This window comes from Mus caroli, unplaced genomic scaffold, assembly GCF_978045245.1.
Source record: "Mus caroli unplaced genomic scaffold, Mus_caroli_1 scaffold_17, whole genome shotgun sequence".
Lineage (NCBI taxonomy): Eukaryota > Metazoa > Chordata > Mammalia > Rodentia > Muridae > Mus > Mus caroli.
The window spans coordinates 23,707,453-23,734,314 of NW_028227272.1; the positions used below are offsets into that span (position 1 = coordinate 23,707,453).

The window sequence follows — 26,862 nt, forward strand, 5'->3', positions numbered from 1 at the left end:
CTGCATCTGTGAGGAGATAGATTTGTCCCAAGAATTTAGTGACAGGAATTAATCAGAGCCCTTGAATAAAATTAGGCTGTATTTCCATTTTCAGCACTATTTTTTCCCAACTTGGAGAAAGTAATTCAAAGTTAGTAAATGTGAAACACATCAGCTAGCAGTAGCTGACGATGGGCTGTCCAGTGATAACTGGAGGTTAAAGAGAAATATGCATGTTTTATTTCATCTCCAGAACAGAGAAAACTAAAGAGCTGATGGGGGAATACACTGCTTGCCAAGATGCCATTTGCTTGAGTTACTAATCTAGCAACAGTGACATCAGTTGGCATCAGGAAAGTACACATCAGCAGAGAAGGAGAGAGAGAGAGAGAGAGAGAGAGAGAGAGAGAGAGAGAGAGAGAGAGAGACACGAGAGAGAGACAGAGAGACAGAGAGAGACAGACTCAAATTTGGCATTCCCTGGTGTTGCCCTTGGTTAGCTGCAGCTGCAACTTGGGGGCTTTGACTCTGAAGTTCATATTTGGGTGAAGATGTTTCATAGATGATAGTATTTTCTTTCAGGAGCCTCTTTGTCTGAGCTACAACACTATTTGAAGAAAGTGATGTCACCACAACATATCTATTCCATCTGGTTCAAATAGGGCCTTTGAGGAATTGGGTAACAGCAGCCCATCATATTCCACCATTATTTTAGTTTTAGTTATTTGGAAACGTTTGGAGAGTTGGGCATTTATATATGACTCCATTTTTTTTCCTCCTCAGAGTGACATTCCAGGGACAGTGTGGTTAGATTAAAGAGGAAGTCACTAGGAGTGTTGCTGATAAACCTGTTTCAGCCTTGATTCCCAGGCTGTCCTTCCAAGTTCCCTATCTTCCATCCTTCACCTCTTTGTGTCAGGTAGTTCTTGGCCAACACTAATCCCCATGGTGTTTTCTTTCCCAGTTGTCACAGATGAGACCCTGAGCTTCATTCAGAAAAGCAGACGACTCCTGGTTGTCCTAAGTCCCAACTACGTGCTCCAGGGAACACAAGCCCTCCTGGAGCTCAAGGCTGGCCTAGAAAATATGGCCTCCCGGGGCAACATCAACGTCATTTTAGTGCAGTACAAAGCTGTGAAGGACATGAAGGTGAAAGAGCTGAAGCGGGCTAAGACGGTGCTCACGGTCATTAAATGGAAAGGGGAGAAATCCAAGTATCCTCAGGGCAGGTTCTGGAAGCAGCTGCAGGTGGCCATGCCAGTGAAGAAGAGTCCCAGGTGGTCTAGCAATGACAAGCAGGGTCTCTCCTACTCATCCCTGAAAAACGTATGAAAGGGGAAGTGAGGGGGTACAAAGAACAAAGCGGTTCATGGGAGGAAGGGTCCCCTCTTCCCTCCTAGGCTGTGGCTTCATAGACAGAAAAAGAGTCCTGTCTAAGCCCCCTGGGAGGAAAATATTCCGGGACTGTACGGCTGGCAGCTCTGCCTCTCGGCAATACTAAGTGTTACGGTGATGGACTCCACAGTCCGTCACCAGTTCTAAAAGTCATTTTGATCTTTGCAAGTAAAGATGTGTCTGATGCATCCTCCACCTCTGTTCTTCCCTCTTTTCTAATCTCTTCATAAAAATCTCACCTCTATGGAACTGCTTTGCCTAGTGACTCAAAACTCTGTTTAAAGATACTTTACCTGCTGACAGGAGTATTGCCTGTTTCTCAGTAGGACACTCCTTTAATTTTCTCTTCTCTTCTGTCAACCATTAAGTATGTAATCAGGGACTAAATCTGTGTGAGCTGAGGCTATTTCACTCCTTTGCTTCTGTGTCTGTTGAGTCTACCACCTCAGCAAGACTAACAGTCAAACTACAGCTGTTCCTCATGACTGATTAAGCGACATACTGCCTTCCTGCTACTAAACCCCATTCGCTCTCATCTCAGGTAATGGAGATCATATTTATAAACTTGAAAAAGCCATGGCTTTTGTTTTATCATAGTAATTTCTCATCTGTCTACAGATAGACAGGTCTATACTTGTTCCTCCATCTCCCTACCTATTGGATCTGTCACTCATAGGCAGCGTCACACTTGCTGCGGTCTGAGGGGGAGCTTTAATGGTGCTAATGGAGAGTGAGAAAATGCAAAAACGCTCTCAGGGCATTTTTCACATGGGAAGAGAGCACAGAAGAGAACGCTTGGCAGTTTGTTTGTTAATTCTGACCTTAGAGGGGAAAACCAGGAAAGTGGTTAATCCTCACTCCTTCACACACCTCTTCATTATGAAGTGGAGGTGAGAGGTACTGAGTTTCCTTTTGGCATGACCATTCCAAAAGAATGATTATTCATGGTAATTAATTGTGCAGTGCCTGTAGTACCTTGCTCCAAATGAATCACCCTGCAAATCATTAATAATGAAGTGGTTTTATTAGTCTCAAGCAGAATTTCACTATTCCCCAGACTTGCAAAAGTGAAAGGCAAGTGTAACATTTACATTTAGAGAGGCCAATTTCTATTTCATATCTAACATGTATATATATGTATATACATATATACATATATATGATCTCTGTACACATAAATTTTATATGTCTATGTATATAGAAGTATCTACAAATTACATGTGTGTGTGTGTATATCCACCTGCCTATAAATTATCTCTGTGTATTATTTGGGGCTATACATAATCACACACATACATCTTTCAGTAGTCATTGGCAAAATATTAAAAGCCAGTAGAACTAGTGTTCAATCTTTAAATTATGTTAATAGTGTCATGGTTTTGTGTTGATCTTTTCATTTCATTTCTGTTCCATTTGTGAATTCCTGGCTCTCTGTATATAGTTGTCAAAGTTCTTACCTCCCCTAAATTAATATGAACGACTTAATGCTTCAACAGTTGATCTGGGTTGCAGGGGAATCTCTTGTTTGTGAACCTCCCATTGCCACTGCTCAACAGCGGTCATCTAATATTGCTTGAGTTTCTACTTGACTCCCTGAAGACACATATAGAATTGAAGTTAAACTAAGCTATGTGAACTGATGAAGAAAAACAGATATAGTTTTAAAGGAGTCTGAGTACCCTATAAACATGACTCATAAATTAAGGAAGACTTTAACCAAGTTTTGTTAATAATGTTAAGCAAGTCCAAAATTACTTATTCATTAGTACTGAAGTCCACAGTTAACCATTGCTTTGTTAGAATTATTGATTACTTTAGATTGAAAAGAGTTCCCTTCTGAATCCTTGACTTCAAACTATGATATAGTGTCGTTCTTGCATCTAACCTTTCAGAAGTGCTAATGCTATTTTTGGTATTTCAAATAATTACCATTTCCACTAATAACCTTTTAATCACGGTACCAGATAACATCCACATAAACTTTGAATGTTAACTTCTGCATGGGCTATGGGAAAACAAGGGCCAGACTTGTCACCACAAGCTGTTCCCTCTGTACTGTGTAGTTTCTGCACAGTTGGAGTCTGTATTCATCCCAGCCACTATGATGTCACCTCCATGTTTTTCTATTGATAGGCCCTTTTTATTCTGAGCCCACACTAGTGCTATAGCATAAAGCTTATCAAATCTAAATAACATATCTCATCCTAAGTAGATTTAATTTCAAGACTCTTGTCAGTGTTTCAGAAGATGTTTCAAATAGAACAGCAGAGAGGGGGACACACACTTGTATTTATGATAATGAGAACTTCTGCACCCAGGTTAACCAAGCAGCATGCTATGTAGAGTGTATATGTATACAGCCACATGGGATTTAATTCTCTTTTGTATCTTAGATGAGTCCCAGAGATGCTAATAAAAAAAAAGTACTGTCTTGTATTGAGAAACAAAAGGATCACTCCACTTGTTAACTACCCATTTGTTTCCATAGGTTTTAGTACTGTAAGACCATTTTTTAATTTTATTCATAAACATATGTATTTTCCATTTTCATTTGATTTGTATATTTACATATTTTTGCAATAAACCATTTATTTTCACCTTTGAATTTTATTTTGTGCATGTGTTTTGTGTCCTTATCTTCATGTTTGGGCTTGAGAAGTAAGAGGAAAAAGAGTGATTATATTTATAAAAAGAAATGAAAGATATTATAATAGTTAAATATTTATTGAGGAAAAGCTAAGAAAGATGTGAACTTTACATCAAGAGTATTTTCTTTACATATAAGTAAAAGAACTGCTTAAATAAAATGGATTATTCGGTGCTCTAGGATAGGGGTATACATGTGTAGATGGAGGGATACAGAAGCCACAGTTAGTGCTACTTTAAAACAAAAGCACACTTACATCTCTGGTTGTAGTTTCAAACTTTGCTAATGTACAGACAACTCTTTCCAATCACAAAAGAATGGAGCCAGGATGGCATGGACCAAACTAGTGAGCACACAGATTTCTACTCAGTTAATAAACAATTATCAGGCAGAGTTAAATGATAACAGAATTCTCTACTGTGAACATATAGATTACACCATTACAGGAAATATACATGTTATTTCATTTTATGTTTGAATGTTTTACATTGCATGAATGGTAACTAGTGTTAAGTTGCTTCACCCTCAATGGTGACCGTATAGAAGACTCAATAATGGCATTGCATGAGTGTCAATCAACCTGTCTATCACTTGCTTAATAAAATTTCTTAAGATACTTTCTTCATCCAGTTGTGTTCAACACTAACTAGATATTTTATGCAAGCAAAATTTGAAGCATGGTATGAAGATGTGGTCAGCACCTGATCTTCTTTTTTCAAATATTATTTTAAAAAAAACTTTATCATTTTTATTAGATATTTTCTTTATTTTCATTAAAAATGTTATCCCCTTTCCTAGTTCCCTCTACGAAAATTCCCTATCCTCTCCTGTCTGCTCCCCAACCCACCCACTACTACTTCCTGGCCCTGGCATTCCCCTATACTAGGGCATAGAACCTTCATAAGACCAAAGGCCTCTCTTCCCATTGATGGCCAAATGGACCATCTTTTGTTACATATGCAGCTAGAGACATGAGTCCCACAATGTGTTTTCTTTGATTGGTTATTTAGCTCCAGAGAGCTCTGGGAGTACAGGTCCTCCTATGGGGCTGCAAACCCCCTCAGTTCCTGGGTACTTTCTCTAGCTCCTTCACTGGGGACCCTGTGCTCTGTCCAATGGAAGACTGTGAGCATCCACTTCTATATTTGCCAGGCACTGGCAGAGCCTCTCAGGAGACAGCTATATCAGGCTCCTGTCAGCAAAATCTTGTTGGCATCTTCAGTAGTGTCTGGGTTTGGTGGTTGTTTATGGGATGATCTCTAGGTGGGAAAGTCTCTGTATGGTCCTTCCTCTAATCTCTGCTCTCAACTTTGTCTGTATAACTCCTTCCATGGGTATTTTGTTCCCCCCTTCTAAGAAGGATTGAAGTATCCACACTCTGGTCTTCCTTCTTGATTTTCTTGTGTTTTGCAAATTGTATCTTAGGTATTCTATGTTTCTGGGCTAATATCTACTTATTAGTGAGTGCATATCTAATGACTTATTTTGTGATTGTGTTGCCTCACTCAGGATAATATCCTCCAGGTCCATCCATTTGCCTAAGAATTTCATAAATTCATTGTTTTTAGTAGCTATGTAGTACTCCATTGTGTAAATGTACCACATTTTCTGTATCCATTCTTCTGTTGAGGGACATCTGGGTTCCTTCCAGCTTCTGGCTATTATAAATATGGCTGCTATGAACATAGTGGAGCATGTGTCCTTCTTACAAGTTGTAGCAACTTCTGGGTATATGCCCAGGAGTGGTATTGCTGGATCTTCCAGTAGAACTATGTCCAATTTTCTGAGGAACTGCCAGACTGATTTCCAGAGTGGTTATACCAGCTTGCAATCCCACCAGCAGTGGAAGATTATTTCTATTTCTCCACATCTTTGCCAGCATCTGCTGTCATCTGAGTTTTTGATCTTAGCCATTGAAAAGTATTCTGTGAAAAGTATTCTTTTTAAGGATATAAAAAAATTAAATTGTTCCATGTTTACTTTCTATCCCCTTGTGTGGGTGTGTGGGGTAAGTGTGAGTGGAGGGAGGGGATAGCTCCCAGGAGTAGGTTCCCATATCCTGTGCAGGGACTGAACACAGATTGACAGGCACCTTTACCTATCAACCCAAACTTACAATCACATTGTCCTCTTTCAAATGGAAATCTTCCACTTTCTTGAAAGGTACATTTTTTTTTAATCCAAAAATCCCAAGACAATGCTTAAGATATGTGTGTTATTTTCATTCATGGTTATCCCATTGAAAAGAAGAGACATTATTCTAACATAATCATTGTGATACTGTTACATATACACTTATGGGATTTGATTGCTTAAGTTTCCTGTGTTGAATATCTAGTTGTGTGATCCTAAGATTTCTCTTGACACATGTAGAGCAGCAATATCTTCACACATGTGTTCTCTAATGTATTAATGGCAATTTCAAAAAGTCTAAGTAGAGGGTGATAGAACAAGGCAGTTACCAAAGCACATATGTGCACATGTGCACATGTGCATACATACATGTGACTCTTGAGAACTGAAAATTATGTTTATCTTTCAACATCAGAGCAACAACAACAAAAACCTACCAATATACCAAACTCACAGCAAATGCTGAGGGTCTCCATAGGCTGAAGAAAGGTAAATACTGCATCAATAATGTCTGGCATATTGGCTGGCATATATTTTAAATTTGGGGGCACTAAGAGTTGAATGGGTGGACTTTCTTTCCTTTGTCCATATTTTCTAAGCCCCTGCATCTCACAGCTTGTTAATACTGCATTAACTTGAAGAATTTTTCTCCCATTGGGGCCTGTCTGTATCCCACCAGCAAACATTAGAATGGAAAGCTCTGCCAGAAGTCTTAATTAATTGATTGATTCTTAACCACAATGGTGGTATTGGGCTCTTTAATTGACCTTTAGACTACTTCTTTACACACACACACACACACACACACACACACACACACACAAGAAAAAAGAAAATTGAAGCAACAAAGAAGTAAGGATGTGAAGAAAATAGCAAGGAAAGAAGGAAATTTTGTTTGATGAAAGACTGGTACTGTGTCCAAAATGTTAATTAAATATCTGGGGCTGGCTGTAACTCAGGATATGGGGAGGAGGTAATTGCCTTAATATTCTGCCAATCAAAGGTTTTGAAGAAGTAACTATGTTCATTGTTATCCAAGATATTACTCTAGAAGACGTATATACAAATCAAATTACTCTTCACAGGCATATGATAAGGGATGGGAGTTTTTGAAATTAAGTCTTTTATAGAATAAGAGGACATAGCTGAAGTTGATTAACTCAGGGGTAAGAAAAGAAAATCTGTAGCATCACAATTGTGCTTAGATCCTGAGGACGTTTGAAGATATCGGATCTAAGACTACCAGATAAAACTAATGGAAATTAAAAAAAAAGTCCAAAACAATAAATTGTTTACAAGCAGAGAAATAGAAAGGAAGTCAGCTGTTTTTGTTTGTTTGTTTTTAACCGTTCATTTAATTCACATTTACGATCGCGGATGATGTTTTCATGAAGACAACATCTGCAATGGAAGGGGATATTCTGTAGGGAGAGACATTAAATTCAAGATACCCCTCTTTCCTGTTTTCTTTTCATATGCTGATTGACAATTTCTTTTTTCTCTCTTTTTCTCCCATTATTAATTTATTGATTTTTACATCCCAGTTGCAGCCCCCTTCTCCCAGTCCCTATTCACACACCCTCCCTCAGCACATCCTCTTCACCTCTGAGAAGGGGGAAGTGCCTTATGGGCTCCAACCCACCCTGGCACTTGTCAGGTCACTGCAGGACTAGGCACATCATCTCACAGTGAGGGCAAACAAGGAAGCCCAGGTAGAGGAACAGGATCCACAGGCAAGCAATGGATTCAGGGACAGCTTCTGCTCCAGTTGTTGGGGATTAGCATCAAGACCAAGCTACACATCTGCTACATATGTGCAGGGGGCCTAGGTCCAGCCATTGTGGGTGGACTGGTATCCTGACGCTACAAGTTCTTCCTTGCTACAGGAGGTGTCCACTTCAGGCTCCATATACCCGCTGCTAGGCATCTCAGCTAAGTCACCCTCATAGACTCCCTGGAGCCTCCCCCATCCCAGGTCTCTGGCACATCCTAGAGAGATCCCTCCCATGCCAAGTTCCATGTACTCCCTTCATTTTGGCTCTAACTCCTCAGCTCTCTGTATACCTGATTCACCTTCCCTTACCCATTGCCTTGCTGATATTTCCCAGTTCCGTCTGTCCATCTACCTTTGATGACTTCTGAGTGAGACTGGAGCATCCCCCCTTGGAGGCCCCTCTTTCTTCCATACAAGAGACAAAATCTTCCCAACTGTCAGTAAGGGTGGTGTGGATTAGATTACTTGATTTCTTAACTGGATAGGTGATTGAGTAATGATACCCTATTTTTTTCAAACTTTTTTCATGCCCGTCTTTTGTGGACAGGACAACTACCAACTGGATATGGATACATCATTACCAGATGCTATGCTATCTTTCCATTTCCCTGTAGATACCGTGGAAGCAGTTTTTGATTTCATTCAGAGGAGCCGAAGGATGATTGTTGTCCTGAGCCCTGACTATGTGACAGAAAAGAGCATCAGCATGCTGGAGTTTAAGCTGGGTGTCATGTGCCAGAACTCCATTGCCACTAAGCTCATTGTGGTGGAGTACCGTCCGCTTGAGCAACCCCATCCAGGCATCATGCAGCTGAAGGAGTCTGTGTCTTTTGTAAGCTGGAAGGGAGAAAAGTCCAAACATTCTGGCTCCAAGTTCTGGAAGGCCTTGCGTTTGGCTCTTCCCCTGAGAAGTCTGAGCGCCAGCTCCGGCTGGAATGAGAGCTGTTCTTCTCAGTCTGACATCAGTCTGGATCATGTTCAGAGGAGAAGTCGTTTGAAAGAGCCCCCAGAACTCCGAAGCTCAGAGAGGGTGTCTGGAGCAGAGCCAGCCCCGGGCACGATGTCCAAGCACCGAGGGAAACCCTCAGCAGCCTGTCGCTGCTGTGTCACCTACTGTGAAGGAGAAAGTCACCTCAGGAGCAAGAGCCGGGCGGAGATGCACACTCATCCCCAGTGGGAAACACACCTCTGTAAGCCTGCTCTCCAAGAGTCTGAAAGTCAGTGGATACAAAATGGCACCCGACCCGAACCCGCTCCCCAGATCTCAGCTCTTGCACTCCACCACTTTACAGATTTATCCAATAACAATGACTTTTATATCCTATAATCACTTTATGTGGAGGGTGGTGGCTGCTGTTTCTACCAACTCTCTTTGGGTCAAAAACTTTTGGAAATAATTGACATTTTAAATCATTTAATAGACTGTCAGATTTGTGTCCCCCTTTTATTGATTTTTTTAAAAACTATTTATTTCTAGGAGACAAAAGACCTGAAGCACCTGTATCCAGTTATTGCCTCTAACGGCCTCGGAAGAGCACACTCTTCTCGGGCCCTAGAAGGTCAGTATGTAAAAGTTGCTTAGAGTCTGATCTTGCCAAGGGATTCAAAGGTAGCTAAGAACTGGTGTCTCCTTGTGATGTGGGCCATTAAAGTGTACTTGGGCTTTGACACTCATAGAGTTTTTGCACCCAAAAGACCAGGGCTTTGACACTCACAGGGTGTGTGTACCCCAAGGAGTGACTTGAAAAGGAGCAGGTTCTGGTAGACAGAGCTCAACAGCAAACCTCCAGCACATTTGTGTCCCCAGGGACCAAATCTTCCCAGAGGAGTCCCTGCTTCCCATTGCCCCCTGTAAATAGTATGATTTTTGTTCTTGGTCTCAATAAAGGTATATTTTTATGCCATGCCTTTTGTACTAACATATTTTTAATATCCTCTTCTCAATTTGCATTTTCTGGCGTTTATATTCAAATCCAGAGAACATTACATTTCAAAACATTGAGGTTTCCATCAGATAGGAAAGGTGAGGGATATTTGTTGTGGTGGTTGTTTTGTTGTTGTTTGTTTGTTTTGCTTTGTTTTGTTTTCTGATGTGAATTGGATGTCTATATGAAGTTGAGCTTAAGTAAGAATCTTGTTTTGTTCAAATGATAGAAAATTTCAGTGGCAAGGAACTGCAGGTAGATTTTTGGTGCCTGCAGCCTTTCTTCATAATTCTGAAAATGGATGGTGAGTTCAAATTCCTCCAAGGGCCAGAAGGTAAGAGAAAGGGGTAAAATGGAGCAGATGTGAGTTTAACACCCATGACTTGATTTAACACCAAGGACAAAGTGCAGCTTCAGAAAAGTAGGGTCTTTCTGCAGGCAGCCACATGCCAACAAAAGGTCCATGGCACATTGCCTTCAAGCCAGGACCGACCAGGAGCCCTTGAGCTTGCAGATGACTAAAGAACACATGAGTGTTTCCTCCCCTCTGTTTGGTTGTTGCCACTGAGTCAGCTTCTGCGTGACAACTTGCGCAATTTCTTTCATGAGTTTCAAAACATAAATATGTGAATATATGCTTTCAATTAAATCCTGGCTTAAATTTGTAAAATAAAGTCAAAGGATCAAAACAAACAAATATTAAAAAAAAAAACCCTTTATGTGTGAGATGTATTCATGCTTAGGGTCACTAGTATATAAACTCAGGCAAAAGTACTCAGCCAAAGAATATATGCTGAAATAGGGGTCCAAGTGCCTCAGGCAACTCTGACCTGAGGACAACGCAAGTAAGAACATATGGGAACTGTATATTCCTTCTCCAAGCTGAAAACATCTGGCCTTCATAATAGTGTTGGTCTGATGAATCCTCCAGCCCAGGAAACAACTGAGAATCCTGTCTCCTCTTTCAGTTCCATATGTTGCCTGCTTACTATAGGAAATTTACAAGCACAAAAACCAATGTTTCTAAAGAGAAGCAGATCTAAAACCATAGTAGGTGACATTAGATGGGAAGTGTCACTATGTTACAGCAGCCTCTACTGCTAGTGAGTTTGGCCCTGAGCCAGCCTCTCAATCAAAGGCAAAGGGAGTGGTACAGAGATAAGACATGTGTGGAAAGCCTTCATTTCATCTGTTTGACTAGAACTCCCACTGTCTAAAACATTCCTTATGATGGAATATGTACCTAGCTGTGATACAGAGCAGAAATGACTCAGCTCAATGCAGAGTTCTCATTTCACATTGCATTACCTTTTGAAGAGATGTTCAAAGGCTTCATGTTAGCCATCAGAAAGTGGATAATAGACATGACTTCAAATTCTATGAGAGAGAAGGCTGTGGCTCACAACTGTCTGCAACTCACATTCTGGAGAATTCAATTACTTTTTACTTCTAGGGATTCCAAACCATAAGTGGTGCATATACATATACTTAGTACACATACACACAAAAAATAAAAGAAAATAATTAATTACTAATTAAAGTATTAGTAGATAAAGAAAAGAAAAATTCTTGTATGCATACAGTGAAAGATAATCATATCTAACACTAGCCATTTTCTTTAATCAGCTCTTCCTTGATCCTGGTAAGTCTGTGTCCCAATTTCAAGTCTTAAAAAAAATTACACACAAAGTACATCTACCAATACATGTATGAATGTAGGACCATCCACTGGAGCAGAAGCCACCAGTACCACTATTCCAAATAAGGATTATTCTGTCTAAAATTCTGGGGGATCAACAACTTGTCCACCATCATGCTAGAATTTAGTTGGATTTTGCCATTAAAACTGCTATGAGTTTTAAGTGTAATAAACATGCCATATCTAAAACAAACTGTGTCCCACCAATCTCTATCATTCTCCAGCATATAAAGGTATATATATATATATATATATATATATGCATGTATGTATATGCATATACATATATGCATTCTGTTTCCTCTTCCATAGTGTTGCCTAAGTTTCATAGGGCTATTGATAAAGGTGCCCTATTTAGGGTTGAATATTTCTAATCATGTATTCTTATCAATCGGACTAGTTATGATTATCTGCACAGACTCCATCCCACTGTACAAAGGAGCTTTTCTGATCAAGGCTGAAAGTGTCACAGGTCCATTGTTTTAAATATATAGCTTATTTGACAACCTGACCATTTAACAATATAACAGTGGTAAGTTCTACCAGTGAGTCTCCACAGCCATGAGATTAAACCATATTTTAAATACTAGAAATGTATTAAATACCAGCCATGCAGCAGGCCTCAAATCCAATCAGAGAATAATTTGTCATCCCATAAGCCCTATGTCTCTATTCAACAGTGGGTATATCTTCCCTGGGGGCTTGGTAATGCATCCTCAGGGTTCAGTGCTAAGTAAGACAATTGTGGTGTCTTTTCTCTCCAGCAGCCTGCAATAGCAACTTGTGTGACCTTATGAAAGCTAGGCAACAGGGAGAGGAGTTCCTGGTAGGTGTGAGATTGATTTCCCTGGGTTCTACAGACAAAGTATTTACACTCAGCTTCTTGGGAGATAAAAATAAAACAAACAGCAGAAGCAAGAGCTATAAATATAAAATACAAGTTCTTTTAAATAACTATGTAATTTTGGTACTCTCAAAGCTAAATTTTGATATTGATTATCTTTGAAGATTTTAAGTACATGTTTTCTTTGAAGATGTTAAGTACAGGCTTAGAAACATAAAGTCATATTTCAGAGCATTTGGCTACATAAGAGTCTGAAAGATCATGACCTACATATTCAGCATATGAAGGCTCAGAAATGAATGTGATTATTCCTTAACCATCATCCAATAATAAAGTTATATTCACTATCATATATTTTAACAATGAAAATAATAAGAATTTTTATCATGGGCTATGACTACTTATCACTGAGATGGCATAATTATTGGTTAAATATACATACCAATATGTAAGAAATATTGTCTATTTAGAAACATGAAATTAAAGTCAAATTCATCCTTCCTTCTCTCTTTTCTCTTGAAGTGTGATCTTTCTGTGCCTTGATGTTCTGCTATCTAAAATGGATCTAATATTATTAATCTCACTGGATGATTTTCAGCATTAAATGACATGGTATAAGCTTAATATATATGCATTACTTTTTTATTTTCATAAAATATCCTAATTCAACACAGGTCAAGAAATTATTAGCCGGGATAAGTGGTATTCCCCATGGTGCTCAGCCTGTTATTGATATACTTAGGCATCTAATTTAGGCTTTTAACATACTTTCCAGTACTAACTCTGAAACTAACCCTGGTGGATCCATGTGAAAAAAATATTATTCTAAGTCATAAGTAACTATCTTGTCACAACCATGTACATCACAATAGAAGAAGCAGGTAGCTTAGAGATCTCTATGGAAACAGAACAAGTGGAATGAAGTTTGTATAGGGGGCACCTCTACATGGAAGACAATAACGCAGCTCCTTCACTACTGTGGTTCTTGCTGAAGTTGGGGATCACAGTTCAGCAGTTTGCCTTATTAGAGTATACCCTTTGTAATCGGAATAAGGTAGGTATCCCATGTGTCACACTTGGAAAACTCTTGCCTATGACAACCTTTAACGATTTTCATATTTCCTAGAGTGTTGTTTAGATTATAAGTGGGAAAGATTGAACTTGCCCTAACCTTGACAAGCTGTATTCCTTGAATCATTCATATCATAGCCATTTGTACACATCTGGAAATGCACATTTCTTGCTGCTACTACAATACACTAAATGAGCTTCACAAAGGCTGGGCAGAGCTCCATGTAAACTTCTTGAGTAATTCTGATGTACAAATTGTTTAAGAACCATTAATTTTTACCTCTCTTTTACCCTTGTAGGCTCTGATTTTCTCCAGCCAAGGAGGACCACAAATCATCCTTTTAACAGTGTTTGCAGGCAATAGCTGAAAATAAAGGGCCTGTTTAGCCCTTGGAATTGTCTCAGCATAAGCAAACAATTGAATAGAGTGGTTGGTAGAATGTATTCATAATCTATGAACTATCTAACACTGCTCTTTGGAACTTGGTGGGAGTGTTCCAACCATTGTCTGTATTAGAGTAAGATAAGTTATGCTGGGCTAATACTTCAATAACTTCCCATTACACATCTTATTTTTGCTGATGCTAAGGGTCCAGCTTAGGGGCTTGCAGTTTTGTGTCCTTGCCATGTGCAATGTGTAGCTTGCAGTTGTCCTATTCCTGAGATTAAATTGACACTCCTCATTTTCTTTGATATTTTATTAACTAGAACTATCTCCAGAATTCTGGAGTCATAGAGAAGGCTACAAAATATGTTCTAGCGTCATTGGGAAGACTACATTGGATTTTAGGAACATGGCATAGTCTTCTTCTACAAATGAGATGAGGATGAGATATTTATTAATAACTGATGAAGCTAGGAAGGACTGTCAATCTTCTATCACTCCACATAATAAACAAAAGACTTTAATGTTCACATCAAACCTCAGTGTGCCAAGATATCAAGATGAAACGCCACACAGAAAAGAATAAAGCTTGCATATAAATGCTCTATAAATGAAGGTGTTGACAGACTGTGTTATAATAATTATAGCTTCTGTAAACTTGGTTGAAAAAAAGTTGTAAGTTGCCATATTTGGTTACTTCCTATTTAGTGGCTTAGGTAAGTACTCTAAGAATGTGATGGTTAAACTGTCTGCAAATGAGCCGTTTCATTTTCGAAATTCAGGGAGCCTCAGAAGAATTGAAGGCATTTAGAACACAGCAGAGCATGTAACATGGTCATTAGGAAGCATCATTGATCCATTTATCTGAAGACTTAAACAGGGAATTGCTCAGATAAAGGAGGAGACCAGTACCCATGTGGATGTTATGAAGTCTGTGACTACTCTCCTTATGTTTTCTCTCTTTCTGATTGGGTTCTATTGCCATTAAGTATTTTAACTTTTATACAGATTTTTCTAATGTATACAGTATCATTTGGTAATAATTTAAAGTTCTTTGTTTGGCAAAGATTAATATTTCAGAGCCTTAAGACATGAGAACAGGCTGTAGTGTTGAACAAAGAAGGACTTTGTTTCTTGATGTCTTGAGGAAATTGCTCACCATCCAAAACTCTTCTAAGAATAGTTCACATAGTTTCACTCTAAATATTCCAAACATTTCAAAATTTGAAACTGTAGAGAACAAGTTTCTGAAAAGTTTGCATAGATAGAAAGGTGGAAGTTTGCAAACGATATCTGCCAGCAGATCATGAACTGTACCTCTCTCTCCCTGGATAATGTTTTTTTGAATACTTCATGAATATATGGTAAAAACAATTTTAAACTGTGTGTAGTGTAGTGAAGTGTAGTGTAGTGTAGTGCAATTCCAACACTAGACCATTCTGTGTGTCACCGTTAAGTTCTAGGCCAGCCTGGGATAAATCATGAAATCACCCACTCTAAAACAGGATTAAAATAACCCCTGAATTTCATTTCTTTAACTCATTGATTTATTTTAAATTGTGGTAGCTGTGTATCAGGCTTATCTTGTTTTAGATCCAGGGACAAGTGGTTCTGAGACAGAAGTGAACTTAATCTTTGAGGACAATTGTAGCTACCTGTGGTGTGCCACAGAAACCAACCCTCTCCCAAATGATTTAGATGTTTGATCTTGTGAAGGATAACTGCCTGAAGGGCCTTCATAATTCCTGAACAGGAGTCAGTGAAAATTCAGTAATGATTTGATGAAAAGTTCAGTATGAATTGCACATAGGGAATGAAAGGGAAAAAATATTAATATCATGGATAGTATTCTTCCTCCTTCAAGTGTAAACCTTGAAATTCATTGCCAAATGCTGGAACTGAATTATTTGTTTGAAGGAAAGGATAAAGAAATCCTTTAGCATTTCTAGTTCTTGGCTTTCATATTATTTCATATTGATTATGAGATACTGAGAAGATAACAATAAAAACATAAAATTATAAAAGTAAATAGAATTTCTAACTTAAATAGCCAAAGAACACAATAATAGTCTTAGTGTTTATTATTTTCCTATGATCAGTCCCCTAATGTAGTCACTTGGTTATTGGCAAATTGCATTAAATGATGTCTAAGAAGATCCAGAGGACAATCAAGCCCTATTTCCCTAATTCTAAGCACCAAAATAAGAGGGAAAAGATTGTAAAATCTTCTTGGTACTCACTAGAGTAAATGTTGTGTGGATTTCCGAATTTAGGAAACAAAGGTAGACAGTCATTCCCATTGTAAGCTTTATATTGTATACAAAATTACTTTGGAGTCAGGATGTATGCTTTGGGATAACATTTACTATAGTGAATGTGCATTTCAATAGCACATGTTTGCTCTCAAATTCTCAGTCTCTTCATGTAAAGTGGAAATAATATCTACCTCATTGAATTGTTGTAAGGGTAAAATTATACAATAAATGTGAACTTCTAAAATCTGTAATTACACATGTGGTGGTATTGTTTTGTCGTCGTCATCATCTTCCCATCATCATCACTGTCATTGTCATTGTCCTCACCATTATCGTCATTGTCATCGTCATCATCATCATCATCAGTGTTTCATTAATAGGATCCTGAAGAAAATGATCACTATGGGCACTTCCCAGAACACATCGTCCACCTGTAACCTTTCATATAACAGAGTAGAAAATCTATTTCCATATTGCTATAAGCACTAAAGACAACAAAAGTAGTATCTACAAAGTAAGTAGTAGGACAAGAATCTTGTTTTGTGTTTTTATAACAGGAATTATACTATAGAAACTTAAATCTATGAATACTTATTACATTACAGTTCTGTGGGCCAGAAATATGGCAGGACCTTGACTGTCTGATTCTTGTTCAGTATCACAAACTCTCTTCCAATCTGTGGTCATCTGAGGCTCGAGGGGGGCTCAAGGACCCAGTTTGAAATATGGTCATATAGAACTTAAGGAATCTTCTGTGCCATCTGCATGACCTCATAAGAACTTCCACAATAAGGAGCTTATGTGTCTTTATGACACCTCAACAATCTTCTTGTAGAATATGAACCTGGGATATCAGGCAAGGAATAGTTCAACATGTCCTCCATGACTAGGTCCACTGAGGGACTATATGTTAGCTGATGACTATTTTCTGTGTTAGAAAAGAGCCTAAATGATGTGGGAGAGCCTAGAACAGGAATGAGTTGTTTTTGTTTTTGACCTCTATTCCCCTCTCTCTCTCTCTCTCTCTCTCTCTCTCTCTCTCTCTCTCTCTCTCTCTCTCTCTCTCTCTCTCTTTCTTTGTGTGTGTGTGTGTGTGTGTGTGTGTGTGTGGTGTCTATGTATGTCCCAACCCCTACTTCCTTTTCTCCTCATTAAGAAACAGGAAAAATGGGATGTGGAAACTAGGCCTGAATGATATGAATGGGTCTGTTAAGCCAAGTTATTGGCATAGAATCCTAGGACTAAAATATAACTTACATTGATGGCTGACTTATAAAGATAATGACAATGAGGTATTTTTTCCCAAAAAATATTAATCACTAAGAAAAAGAGCATGCAATTGCTTTCTTTCACATCTCTCAGAATTTCATCATACTTTCAAATAGAATGGTTATATATCAATAACCAAGATGTTTCTCCTTTCTGTAGCTCAGACATGTGAGTTTTCAAAATGTGGGACGTTAGAGCAGTAATCAGTCAGACACCATGGTTCTGGTTCATTGAGTAATAGTAAACAAATCCTGCCCCCTTTTTACATATACCCTGTCATTAGCACTTCACGCTTGGTAATATGGGGAAACATTTAAGAAGAGTGAGGACTCTTCTCTAAATGGAGTGATATTCAGCCTTCCTGCTTTCTACAGCATGCACTTCTCAGTGCAAATCTTGACAGCTAACTGTTGTTTGTAATCTCCTGAAACCACTAGCTCCAAGCAAAAGAACTCCATTATGTGAGGCTTACTCATAGACCAATACCAGAACTGTAATTTTTTTGTCACTTTATATCTCAGGATCTAAGGTTTCATGTTTATAAATGTGTTTAAGCATGCTATAGCATTCTTTCCTTAATGGTGTCAGATCACTTTGTCTTATCCATATGAATTCCTAGTGATCCTTCTTCTGGGCTTTAAACTGCGTGTATGTCATGGCACAAAGCTTTCAGAGCCTGGCTTTAAAATCACATAGTGTATCAGTAACAGCATCCCCAGAGTTAGGAATTCTAGGTTCAGAGGTTCAGATCTTATCTGTATTCCCATTATTGTGATGGCTTGAAGAAGTACTAACTGTGCAATCAAAATAATTTCATCACAACACTCTATGAAGAGGAGCAAAGTTGACAAAAAGGACTTGAGTTGGTGTCTACACTCATCCTGGTGATCCTAATCCAGATAGCCAAAGAGTGTGCAAAGGAGCTCTTACAGGGCAATCACTGCAAAGTCATTACATTCCAAAAATCACTTAAAATCTTCGTTCCTATTCTCTCCAAAATGTCAACAATTTTAGGTATGTAACATTATTGATTATATTTCTGTAACATGCCTTATGTTTTCATGGTTATCTATCTGCATTTCTAACAAAAAGCTTAGAATATCTATTCCATTTCTTCCTTACACAGGAGCTCTTAGAATGCTCCAGGTTCAGTTCAAAGGCTACCAAATCTATGAATTTTTCCCCCAGGCAAGCAAGATGTTACTCCTTACACATGTATAATTCATAATTCTCCTGATACTGAAATATAAACTTCCTAGTGCCTACTTTGCCTGCTGTCTTCTAGTTTCACTGAGAAGAAATTCTATTAGTTCTCTAATTTGAGCACTTAGTGTAGTGACTAACATATATAATTTTTCCACTAATGTTCCTGTGAATTAAATACCATGACAAGTATCATTGAGAGCAAAATAAAAGAGCCTTGCCTATTTCTTTCTCCCACTTCCCTTTCATTACAGATGCAGTGTTCTATCAAAGGCACTGCTTCAGGCTTTTGTTCATCACGGTGTGAAATGAATTCCAATATTGGAATCCTGGGGTTTCCTATACCATATCCAGCACCAGTTAATTCAGTACTCAGTGTAACTTGAGGACAGGTGATCCATGGCCAAGCAAGAGTGGAAAGGTGGCCAGCTGTGTTTTGCCTGGCCTGGGTGCCTCCTCACATTAGGATGGCCAACCTGCTCCTTTTCATCTACAGTAACAACTGATGCAGGGCCCTCGCACTGGGCTCATCAGCAGATGTTCTGCTTGTGATGTTGCTATTAAATAGCTCAAAATGACAGTGCATTGAGTTGTGATAACTACTTTTCTACCTAGAGTGTACATAGAGCTTCTCAGACTAATGACTTGAAGCCATAATCGTTAAACCTGTCTGTTACTTCAAAGTCCAGATTGCGATGGCAAAGTGAAATAGAGTACTGTGTTGATGTAGATCAGGAGAAAATGAAGAGATATGTTCTACATACCTTGTATTGTCCTCTAAGGGCATAAACCTTTCAAGACTGTCCTTCTTATAGCCATTCTCCATATTCCCTGTCATTGCTGAGGGCAGGAACTTTTACATTACCTCAGTGACCTTGTAGCTCTTCCCCAACTCTGTCATAAAACCAACACAAAATGAATCAATCATCCTAGCAGGGCACTTCCATACTAATAGTTGATCCTTTATGTTTTGCTTGATTTTGCATTTCTTAGCCTCAACCCAGTGTCAGAAAAGGATTTTTTTTTCTGTTTTCATATTGTACTTTATACTCAATATTAAATTGTTTGCATCAGGGTGAACATATTCAAGCTGTTATTAAGGTCTAGGAAAACTATTCATCTCGGATGTCCATTTTCAAGGTGACTTTTAAATGTCATTTTGACATTACCAGTAGAAACAATTTTCTTCTATTTAACTGCACATAGTATTCTTCTGAATGTTCATTACCTCATTCATTCTGCAACATGACTTGGTCATCTACTCAAGCTCTTATAAAAATCAGGGAAATGGCCAGGCAGTGGTGGCACATGCCTTTAATCCCAGCACTTGGGAGGCAGAGGCAGGTGGATTTCTGAGTTCAAGGTCAGCCTGGTCTACAGAGTGAGTTCCAGGACAACCAGGGCTACACAGAGAAACCCTGTCTTGAAAAACAAAACAAAACAAAACAAAACAAAACAAAACAAAACAAAACAAAACAAAACAAAAGAATAAATCAGGGAAATGAAAGAACAAAGCAGAACAAGTTCCTAAATTACATTCTAGTGGGAAGTTTTTTAAAAAATCAAAACAAAATAAGGAGGTTTGGTAAAATGACTTGGTATATAAAGTGCTTGTCACACAGGTGAATCCGCAGAAGCCTTGTAAGACTGCATGTGACAGTATGTCTGTGTTCCTAGTATTCTTAAAGTAAAATGAGAGGTAGAAATAGGAACATTGTCAGAAGTTCAGGGGATAGCTAGTTTAGACTGGGGCAAACCAGCCTGTCTCAAATAAGGTAAGGCCAAGAATGGACAACTGAGCTATATGTGCATCCACACGCACACACATGAATATACAAACACACACATCCTACACATAGAAGCATATACAATGACTTTTGTAAAAATCATCATCATATAGGACATGTCACATAATGATAATGAATGGTAATTATAATTCATAATGATAATGAATCAACCCTGTGGCTGGGGTAATAGAATAGAACTTGTAATTTTGAATAGTGTTTATGGATGACTGCTCTAAAAAGACACCTTTGGGATGGAGCTATGGTTAAAATAGGATATGGGACAGATTTAATAGACAATGTAAAACCCCTAAGATATCAAGAGAAAGAGCAAATGTCGCTGTGTTTGGAATATGATAGACAAGTGAAAAACTATGCCTGGAAGCTTAGATAATGAGAAAAGATACCCTTAATGAATTCTTTATAGGTCATTGTAATAGTGTTTTCTTTCTTCCTCATTAAATAAAAAAGGTATCATCCATAGTCTTAGCAGAAGGAAATGAAAAAAATACTAAAACTAGAAATTTGCTAGATCAAAGCAAGTTTGGTGGTATACACCTTTAGTCACAGCACTTTGGAAGGGCTCTGTGAATATGAGGTTAGCCTCTTTTACATAGTGATTTCCAGGCCACTCAGAAGTACATAGTGAGACCTTATGTTCTAGTTAGAGTTCTATTGCTGGGAAGAGACAGTATGAACACAGCAGCTTTTATAAGGCAAACATTTAAGTGAGTCTGACTTACAGTTCAGAAGTTTCGTCATTATAGTCATGGTGGAATGTTTCCATGTCAGGAGGACATGGTATTGGAGAGGTAGCTGAGAGTTCTTCATCTGGATGGACAGGCAGCAGGAAGAGTGAGTTATACTGGTCCTGGCTTGGGCTTTTGAAATCTCAAAGTCCACCTCTAGTGATACACTCCCTTTAACAAGGCCACACCTACTCCAAGATGGCAGTACCTCCTCATAGCACTACAAGGAGTCCATCAGAGTCATTTTTATTCAAATAACCATATATTGTCTTTAAAAAAGTAAAATAAAGGAAGAAAGAAAAAAGAAAAGAACCACAAGAAGATCAACAAATTCAACTATCCTGGACACTTGTGGGCTCCCAGAGATTGAACCCTCAACCAAAGAGCATACAAGGATTGGACCTAAGCCCCCAACACGTATGTAGCAGATATTTAGCATGGTCTTGTTGCTAGTCCTCCAACAACTGAAGCAGGGGCTGTCCCTGACTCTGTTCTCTGCCCATGGATCCTGTCCCCCTAATCAAGTTGCCTTGTCTAGCCTCATTGAGAGAGAATTTTCTAGTTCTGCAGTGATTTGATGTGTTCTCATAGGTTGGTATCCTGTGGAGGGCCTCCCTCTTTTCAGAGGAGAAGGGCAATGGGAAGGAGGAGGAGGAGAGGAGGAGGAACAATAGAAAGAAGAGTACGAAGAGGAAAAGGAGGAAGACGAGGAGGGGGGAAGGAACTATGTGAAGGAGGACTGGGCATGGCTGTGATGTAAAGTGAATAAATAAGTAAATTAATGGAGAAAAAGGAAGAAGAAAAGAAGAGAGGGTGAGTAGGAACAAAGGAGTTAAAGTCTACTAAAATGTCTACTTACTGATATGTGGGGGAAACATAGGAAACCTGGTATGTCATACTATAGTAACTAGTACTTGTAACAGCATAAGGGCCACAAACGCAGACCTAGCATATCAAGGGGCAGCAGTAGTTACAGGAGCTGAATGAAAAATAGACAGATCTGTGAGGCAGAAGATGCAGCCTTCAGTATGGGACATTGCCAGCACCTGTTGACAATGTAGAAACAAGGAGACTATCTGGACCTCACGCTTACTCTGCAATGAATTCCTGGATAGTCTTTCCTTAATGAAACTAAACCAATCTAGAGACCAAGGAATCCTATATAATAGTCCAGCCTCTCAGGGAATAAATACAGAGGAGCAGAAAGGATCTAGAGAGATGGTAGGCTTGTGATCTCTTAGATGGATCAAAGCAGAAAAATATGTTGTTCTTTGTATTTTAGTAAGCTATCTCTGCCTGTTTTGTGGACAGTAAAGTTAAGGACAGGATAATGGAGTTGCAACAAGGCATGAGATAGTGGAGATCTGGATCACATGCTACCAGGGGAGTAATGAGATGTCCCTGTGGTGAGATATGCCTGAAGAGTATAGCTATGAATGTTAAACTGTCATGATCTTCTGACAGATGCAATCAGTAACAGGAAAGCAGAAGAGGCTACAGAATGACGTCATACTTTGGTCTGAGCAAACAGAAAGAACACTCTTGGGGAGAGAGATCGGTAGTTCAGAGTTTTTTGTTGCTCTCCTTGGTTTTGTTTGCTTTTAGTTTAAGATGCATTGGATCTTAAAATGATGTCGTCCAAGGGTGAACTTACTGATGCAAACATGTCATTGAATAGAAAGTTTGCAGAAGGATACAGTCATATTTAATTCATCAAAAAAAAAATCAGAAAACCATTAGTGCCCAAGAGGTAGTACTAAAGCATAAAAGTCCTGTGAGGGGAGGATGATGAGAAGAGTCTAACAAAAGCCTAGAAGGAGAAGATGACTGGGAAAGGTAGAGCCTAGAAGCGAACAAAGTGACAGGGATGATCAATATGCCCTATGCAAGGACTGGATCTAAGTCAGGTCTCTGCTCAGATTTGACTACTGGTTTGATCATTAGGGACTTTAGAAGAGCTTAGTGGAATGAAGGGAGCAAATTCCCAAGGGGAGTATTTCAAGAAAGTAGAGAAGGAGAAGGAGGCTCCAAGAAATTTGAAGTACTCTGGGAAAAGGGGAAAACGTAAAATTAAGTGGTTAGAGGTGCAAGGGGCATCAAGAACGAATTTGTTTCTGCTTTCCATCCTTCTGGGAATAAAGAGACTCCTCTTCTTAATCATTTCTGAGTTTGGTGCAAATGTATTTACCACACTCATGTGCTTCCGCTTAGAACTGCAGACAGACAGAAAGGCAGTTAGACAGGGGTGAAATTAAAGCTTCAGGATTGAGGGGAGAAAACTGACGAGAAAGCGATCCAGATTGAGTGGAATTCCATGTACAATTTCAGAAAGTATCAGGAAATACCTCAGAGTTGAAAGAAGTGGAAGGCGTGGTACAAGGTAAATAGATATTATGCTGAGAAACTGAGGGCAAAGTCCTTTGTTTTGTTTTGTTTTGTTTTGTTTTCTGTTGATCTCTAAATTTCAAAACAGAAGAAACATTCTGGGAATGGGGGGGGCACAGAAACGAGCTGATGTTTGAGGGTTATGAGAATCTAGACAGAAGAACCACATTTGAAAGGTAGAGTCGATTGCTGAGAACTATATGGCAAGATTTGGAAAGAGCAATAGCAGTCTACATGAGAATTCTTAGTTATGGAATTTATAAAAGCAGTCAACATATATATTATTTTGCCACATCATGTGAGTTGTGCATGTACGGAAGGCAATAGGGTGAGGAATTGGTTACTAAGTAGGGATTGAGAATGTAGGCCAAATTATGATCGCAATCATTGGTTATCAAATTTGAACCACATAAATACTGAAGCTAGTGCATGGGTTTAGGAATAGAGAAATGTTGTAAGAACAATAATTCAATGATCATGTTATGGAAAATTGAATGTTTGAGTTGAATAGATTAGAAGTGAAGTCAGAAAAAATGAAATCCAGAACATGTGTAAATTATAGTGCTAATTATTGTAGGCTTGGTTTCATCAGTGACTACTAATGAAATTAGTTTCATTGAGACCAGCAGAAACATGGTTGGAGATTGGGTCATGTTGAGAAAAGTAAAGAGTCATGTACAGAACAGATTTTAATATTTTAGGGCTGACTGCAGAACATCTATTTTTTATCATAGTTAATGAAATAAGGACAGAGAACGGTGGATTATGGATAAGTTACAATATTCTCTAAGTTAAAAAGCATAATAAAGCTGTGCAACTGCAATAGAGAGAACTGAAGCCTGGGAGTGCCATGCACAATTCTTGGTCTTCTCATGAGCCAACGTGATGCTAGTGACTGAGATAAGAATTAGACTCTTTGCTTTCTCACCTGCATTGAGTGATTGATTTTCATGTTGTACAGATCCTTGCAATAGTTCTAGTTTTCTTTTTTTTTAGATTCAAATGTTCTCTATTATAAACTAGAAAGTGCTCTGAAATTGTTACATGATCCATTGCGAACAGCTACAGAATCTAACATGCAGAGTTCTGGGTGTTGTATACCCAGTTTCTCAGATCTTCTGTTCATTCTAGAGCTAGCAATCCTTAGGCACATCTTTACACTAGATTCTTTGTTTCATGATACTGAGAAATTAACAAACAATAATGTAAGTCTCACATTTCTGCATCATTATCCTTTAATATTCTATGGACCATGTTTCATAATGCCTGACACAAATCACATTGTACTATTTTCACTGAGCCTGTATTCAAATGCAAGAGTCAGAGAGATCAGACTGAGTCTTCTGACAGCTCAGTTTTTAATCTCAAGGTGATATAAAGTGGAGTGAATTTTAGTTTGGCTTTCCCCTTAACTTGTTTTCTCCTTTCTTTCTTTCTTTCTTTCTTTCTTTCTTTCTTTCTTTCTTTCTTTCTTTCTTTCTTTCTTTCTTTCTTTCTTTCTATTTTCTTTATTTATATTTCAAATGTTTTCCTCTTCCCAGATCTCCCCTTGAGACACACTCTATCCCTTTCCCAATCTCTTCCTTTTGAGGGTGCTCCCCCACCCACACACTCCCTTCTTCCTGCCCTGGCATTCCCTCACATTGAATACCCTCAGGCCCAAGGACCCCTCCTCCCACCAATGCCAACAAGGCCATTCTTTGCCATGTGTCCCTCCATGTGTACTATTTGGTTGGTGGTCCAATCTTGGAAGTTCCAGAGGGTCTGGCCAGTTGACACTGTTGCTCCCTCCATGGGGCTGAAAACACCCTCAGCTCCTTCAGTTCCTTCTCCAACTCCTCCATTGGGGATCCTGCACACAGCCCAATGGTTGGCTGTAAGCATTTGCCTCTGAATTTGTCAGGCTCTGGCAGACTCTCTGAAAAGACAACCCCATCAGGCTCCTGTCAGCAAGCACTTTCAGGTATAGAAAATAGCATGTGGGATTTGGTGACTGTATATGGGATGGCTAATCTCTACTTACCAGTGAGTGCATACTGTGTGTGTTCTTTTGTGAGTTGCCTCAATCAAGATGATACTTTCAAGTTCCATCCATTTACCTGCTAATTTCATTAAGTTATTTTTAATAGCTGAATAGTATTCCATTGTGTAAATGTACCACATTTTCTGTATCTAGTCCTCTGTTGAGGAACATCTGGGTTGTTTCCAGCTCCTGGCTATTATAAATATGGGTGCTATGAACATAGTGGGGTATGTGTCCTTATAACATGTTGGGGCATCTTCTAGGTGTATGCCTAGGAGTGGTATAACTGGGTCCTCAGGTAGTACTATGTCCAATTTTCTGGAGAACCACCAGACTGATTTCCATAGTAGTTGTACCAGCTTTCAATTCCATCAGCAATGGAGGAATGTTCTTCTTCCTCCACATCTTTGCCAACATCTGTTGTTACCTGAGTTTTTGATCTTAGCCATTCTAAGGTGGAATCTCAGAGTTGTTTTGATTTTCATTTTTTGATGACTGAGGATGTTGAACATTTCTTAAGGTGCTTCTCATCAGTTCGAGTTACCTAAGTTGAGAATTCTCTGTTTATTTCTGTTTCCCATTTTTAAATAGGGTTATTTGGTTCTCTGGAGTCTAACTTCCTGAGTTCTTTGTTATTAGCCCTCTATTGGATAGGGGATTGGTAAAGATCTTTTCTCAATCAATTGGTTGCCATTTTTTCCTACTGACAGTGTTTTTTACCTTAAAAAAGCTTTGCAATGTTATGCTGATAAACAACTTCAGCAAAGTGGCTGGATATAAAATTAACTCAAACAAATCAGTAGCCTTCCTATACTCAAAGGATAAATGGGCTGAGAAAGAAATTATGGAAATAACACTCTTCACAATAGTCACAAACAATATAAAATATCTTGGTGTGACTCTAACCAAACAAGTGAAAGATCTCTATGACAAGAACTTCAAGTCTCTGAAGAAAGAAATTGAAGAAGACCTCAGAAGATGGAAAGATCTCCCATGCTCATGGATTTGTAGGACTAATATAGTAAAAATGGCCATCTTGCTGAAAGTAATCAACAGATTCAATATAATCCCCATCAAAAATTCCAATTCAATTCTTCATAGAGTTAGAAAAACCAATTCTCAAAATCATTTTGGAATAACAAAAAACCTAGGATAGCAAAAATTATTCTCAGCAATAAAAGAACTTCTGGGGAATCACAATCCTTGATCTCAAGCTGTACTGCAGAGCAAACTTGACAAAAACTGCATGGTACTGGTACAGCAACAGCAGTACCAATTGGTACAGCAGGTAATTTAATGGAATAGAATTGAAGGTCCAGAAATGAACACTTACACCTATAGT

General features: G+C 38.7%; 1 protein-coding gene across 3 annotated transcripts in view; it reads left to right on the forward strand.

Annotated features, from left to right (window-relative positions):
- Il1rap (interleukin 1 receptor accessory protein) overlaps positions 1–11,331 on the forward strand; it is a 152,441-nt gene extending 141,110 nt beyond the window's left edge. Inside the window, exons 11-12 of one of the 3 annotated variants that reach the window (XM_021184929.3) lie at positions 8,543–9,118; positions 9,406–11,329. In XM_021184929.3, coding sequence (XP_021040588.1) covers positions 8,543–9,118; positions 9,406–9,407 — 578 coding nt within the window. In that variant the 3' untranslated portion in view covers positions 9,408–11,329. Of the gene's footprint in view, positions 1–943; positions 3,965–8,542 lie in introns of those variants that run through there. The other 2 variants (XM_021184928.3, XM_029470628.2) reach the window with 2 other exon arrangements.
- Positions 11,332–26,862: the final 15,531 nt, after the last annotated feature.